This window comes from Chrysochloris asiatica, unplaced genomic scaffold (genome assembly GCF_000296735.1).
Source record: "Chrysochloris asiatica unplaced genomic scaffold, ChrAsi1.0 scaffold00395, whole genome shotgun sequence".
Classification (NCBI taxonomy): Eukaryota; Metazoa; Chordata; class Mammalia; order Afrosoricida; family Chrysochloridae; genus Chrysochloris; species Chrysochloris asiatica.
The window spans coordinates 1,205,080-1,209,890 of NW_006408913.1; the positions used below are offsets into that span (position 1 = coordinate 1,205,080).

The 4,811-nt window shown below is 43.9% G+C and overlaps 1 protein-coding gene across 1 annotated transcript in view; it reads right to left on the reverse strand.

Moving 5' to 3' along the window:
• FER1L5 (fer-1-like 5 (C. elegans)) overlaps positions 1-4,811 on the reverse strand; it is a 79,282-nt gene that overhangs the window by 64,303 nt on the left and 10,168 nt on the right. Inside the window, 1 exon segment of the mRNA XM_006876623.1 lies at positions 3,479-3,588. Within this exon segment, the coding sequence (XP_006876685.1) occupies positions 3,479-3,588 (110 nt within the window).

Sequence of the window (4,811 nt, forward strand, 5' to 3'; positions counted from 1 at the left end):
GATGATTGGAGCTCATCCAGGAGAAGAAAGAAGAGGGGAAAAACAAAAAAGAGTGAGCTGATACAATCTGATGAACTTGACCTTTACCTATGGAGCAGCAACTCAAAAGAAGGAACAAATCCTTACAGCAAGACACATTCTCACCTCCTCCACACACAGAGTGGACGGAGATGGGCAACTCAGACATTGGATACTCAAATGGGGAGGGGAGGACTACAAAGGCAAGAAGTGACTGGCTTACAAGCTTTCAAAAGGGAACTTAGTGCTAGGGAGCATGGAGGAAGGCAGAATCTCCTGTGGGTACAATTCAATCTGTCTGGGCAGAGCTGATGAAAAGAAATACAGATGGGTAAATGGTGATACTGTAGTGAATAATGCTTGTCAGGATGGATTGTGAGGATTGGAACAAGGAAGGGAGTGATTAACTCTCCAGGATAGGAGCGGAGAACTCTGGGACCATCAATGGAGAAGAGCCAAGAGTGGGACCCTACCCAGAGAGATAGAGATGCCTGAGATAGAGACAGAGAAGATGAGGACGTGGAGTGATGAAGCGGCTGGGGACTTTGGATCCAGAGAGGGAAAGGGACTGTGGGCCAAAAACTCAGGGGGGAGGGGTGGAAGTGTAGGGGGTGGGTTTCTAGGATATACCCTTTGGTTGGTGGATGATGCATGGAGAGGATTGGAACCATGGCAATGAGATGATGTACGATGGAATGAATGTAAAACTAAAGTTCTCTCACTTAAACTATCATACAATTCACAATAAAACATTAAAAAAATATATATGTGTGTTGGAATTTTAACCACTGTACATATGGATGCAGCCCCATTTAGGAACAGGTTTCCTTTGTTGTATTAATGAGACCCTAACAATGCAGGGTATATCTTAAATCTAATCACTTCTGAGTTATGGAAAGAGATTAGATCCAAAAGTAGTACACATGGGGGAAGACAGACCCTCTCTGATGCCAGCAGAGGCAGCTGAACTCACAAGCCCAGGAACTCCAAGGACCACCAGCAGCTATTGCTGTTGTTAAGTGCCGTGCAGCTGGTTCTGACTCATAGTGTCCCTGTGTAGGGTTGCTGAGGAGCTGTTGGTGGGTTTGCAATGTTGACCCTGTGGTTAGCAGTCTAGTCCTTATCCTACAGTGCCACACCAGGACCCCTTACCAGCTACTGGAAGCTGAAATAGGCAAAGAAAGGTCTTTCCTTTATAGCCACATGCTAAATTCAGACTTTTAGCCTCCTGAACGGTCAGAAAATTCATTTCTGCTCTTGAAAGCCACCCACCTGTGGTATTCCTGTTACAGCATGCCTAGGTAACTCGACGGGTGGTAAACAGTACCCAGTTCTCTCAACCCAATCCTTCTCCACGAGGCCTTCTTTGTCTTTATCAAATCCAGGGACCCTTCAAGGACTGGTACGCACATAACTACTTGACCAAGACTGGTCCAAATCAGACAAACAGCCTTTATTTCAGAATTTAAGAAAGTAGTGATCTGGGGACATTGAGCTCAGACTTAATGGTTAACCAGCCTGGAGAAAAGAGGTGGGTCCCACAAGGAGAGGGAAGGTCTCCAAATGAGGTCACAGCATGTGCACAGGCCTGGCATCTAGATAAGTTTGTGTGTAGGAACTGCAAGTTGACCAGTATGCTAGAACATGGAAGGTAGGAGCAGGAGAGAAAATGGCTTGGGGAGTAGGCTTGAATTATAAAGGGTGTGGTAAGTCAATGTCAGGCATTTGGATTTTAGTCTGATAACACTGAAGCTGTATAAGCAAGTGCATATCATGATGAGAATGACATGTTTGTAAAACCACTTTGGCTGAAGAATGGAGAGGAGAGGGCTGGAGACTGGGAGTTCACAGTGGAATTATGAATATGGTAGGGGGCAGCAATGGTGGTGGTTTGGGACGTGTTAATATTTAGAGCTGGAAGTGAGCCGTTGACTGGATGTGGTGTGGTAAGGAAGAGAAGCAGTCAAGGGTGACTTCTGGCCTCCAGTGGCAGGCCAGGGAGCTGACAAAACTGTGGCAGAAATATTAAGGCACAGGCTAGGGATTTGCCATGGAATAGCAGTTCCAGAATTCATGGTGGAAACCGTATATATTCCCACTGATCTCCTCAAGCATTCCTCAGCATCTTCTGTGCAGTTTACTTAAATTTGCATGTGCCTATCCTTGGCTTGCCAACAACTCCGGGGGCAGTTGAGTAAACAGTGAGGATCTGTATAGTTCAGTCTGAAGCTCTGACTCTCTAACATGACTTATAAACTAAACTGTGATTCCTCCCAAACTTTGTGTGGAAATCCTAACCCCTGTATCTATAATCTGTTTGGAAAGTGGGGGTTTTGTTTTGTTGTGTTAATGAGATTATGTCAGAGAAGGATGGGTTCCAAACTGTCATGGATTGAATTGTGTGTGTCCCCCCGGCAAATATGTGGGAACTTGTCTTTATGTAACGGGGCATTTATGTGATGTGATCTAATGAGATCAGCGTTGATCTGGTATAATTGTTCTATGTGTTGTAAATCCTCATTTCTATGTTAATGAGTCTGGATACATTTTACAGGATTAGGTTGTATCTTGAGTCAATCTCTTTTGAGATATAAGAGGAGAGAGAAGTCAGAAGAGCTCAGAGGAACCTTCTACTATTAAGATAGAAGAGCTGGAAGTGGGGCGCATCCTTTGGACTTGGAGTACCTGTACTGTGAAACTCCTAGATCAAGAAAAAGATTAATGCCAAGACATATGGAGATCTCCAAGGAATGTTGGTCCTGTTGTTGTTGTTATGTGCTGTGGAGTCGGTTCTGACTCTTAGCGACCCTGTACAGGGTTTCCAAGGCTGTAAATCTTTATGGGAGCAGAAAGCCTCATCTTTCTCCCGCGGAACAGCTGGTAGTTTTGAACTGCTGACCTTGTGGTTTGCAGCCCGATTCATAACCACTACGCTACCAGAGCTCCTTAATGTTGGGCCTACAGATGCTGAAAAGATTCCTTTCTCCAGAACCAACAGAGAAACAACTTTCCCCTAGAGCGGGCACTGTGAATTTCGGTCTTCTAACCTCCTAAACTGTTTGTGTTATTTCTGTTACAGCAGCATTAGATAACTAAGACAGAAATCTAATCACTTCTGAGTTCCAGAAAGTGCAGAATAGGCACAGATATAAACCTACAGGGGAAAGACATTTATACGAAAACAGACACATACAGCAAGATGTATTTACAAATCTAGAAATGCCAAATATTGCTGACAATTCTTAGAAGCTGAAATAAACAAAGAAACACCTTCCCCTAGGGTTATGCCCTGAACTGGGCTTCTAGCCTCCTAAATTGTGAGAAAGTGAATTTCTTTTCTTTAAAGACACCCACTTGTATTATCTTGGGTTACAGCAGCACTAGGTAACTTATACAATGACTTTGTGGAGGGGAGGTGATCATCTGGGGATATGGGTGAGGGTGTTAGTCAGGTCCCCACCTGAAAGTCCTGAGGCTTGGAGCTCAGAGCCCTTGGTGTGGTGCAACTGGGAACCATCAGTCTTTGCTTTTCCACTTCTCTAGCCGTTGTGCCAAGTAGGTCTTCATCCTCTGGAGAAACAGTCCAGGGTGGGCTCACAGAAGCCAGGGCTTGAGGTTTTAAGACTTTATCTCCATTTCATCTCTCTATCCTCAGTAATCCACTCCTGACTAAAAATATAGCCTAAGGCACATGTCCTTTCCAGAACATCCCCATGGCCCTCTCTCCCCTCAGTATCTATGTATCTCTGAGCCCCACTCTCCACACACCGGAGCTCTTGAAGCTCATTGATGACTGAGTCTTTTTTTTAATTATAATTGTTAGTATTTACTGAGCGTTAAACAAAATCTTTTTTATTGTGCTTTAGGGGAAAGTTTACAGAGCAAATTAGTTTCCCCTTTGATAGTTTATAGATAAAGTATTCCATGACATTATTTGCTTCCTCCACAATATTTCAGCAATATCCCCATTTCCACCCAGGGTTCCCCATTTCTGGCCTGGGTTCCACATTTACTTTCATCTGCATTTTCTATCTCTTCCATCTTTGCTTTTGGGCAAATAGTATTTTTTTTTTTTAAATGTTTTATTGTGAATTAAGTGATAGTTTACATGGGAGAACATTAGCTTTACATTCATCCTATCATATATAGTTTCATTGCCATGATCACAATCCCCTCCATGCATCATCAAACAACCAAAGTGTATACCCCACAAGCCTGCCCCTCGGTCGTCAGCACACAGCCTCTCTCCCTCTCTGGGTCTAGAGTCCCCAGCTGCTCCATCTCTCCATGTCATTGTCTCTACCTCCATCTATGGCATCACTGTTTCTCTAGGTAGGGTCCCACACTCCACTCTTCTCCCGTGATGGTCCCAGGAACCTCTGCTCCTGGACTGCAAAGTCAATCTCTCCCCTCCTTTTGTTACAAAACGTCTATACCTTTACGTTTTCAACCCTCACAGTCAGACCTGATAGCAATTATTCACTATTGTACCACAAGAGTCCTATCCTCATTTCCTTTCATCAGCCCTGCCCACACAGATTGGATACTACTCAGTGGAGAGTCTACCTTCCTCCGCGCCCTCTGGATCTAGGTTCCTTTTTTATTTTTTCTGCCCTGCATGTGATTTAAAAAAAAAAAAAGTTTTATTGTGAATTATATGATAGTTTACATGGGAGAACACTAGTTTTACATTCATTCTATTGTATATCATTTCATTGCCATGGTTTCAATCCCCTCCAAGCATCATCAACAACCAAAGAGTATACCCTGCAAGCCTGCCCCTTACACAACCC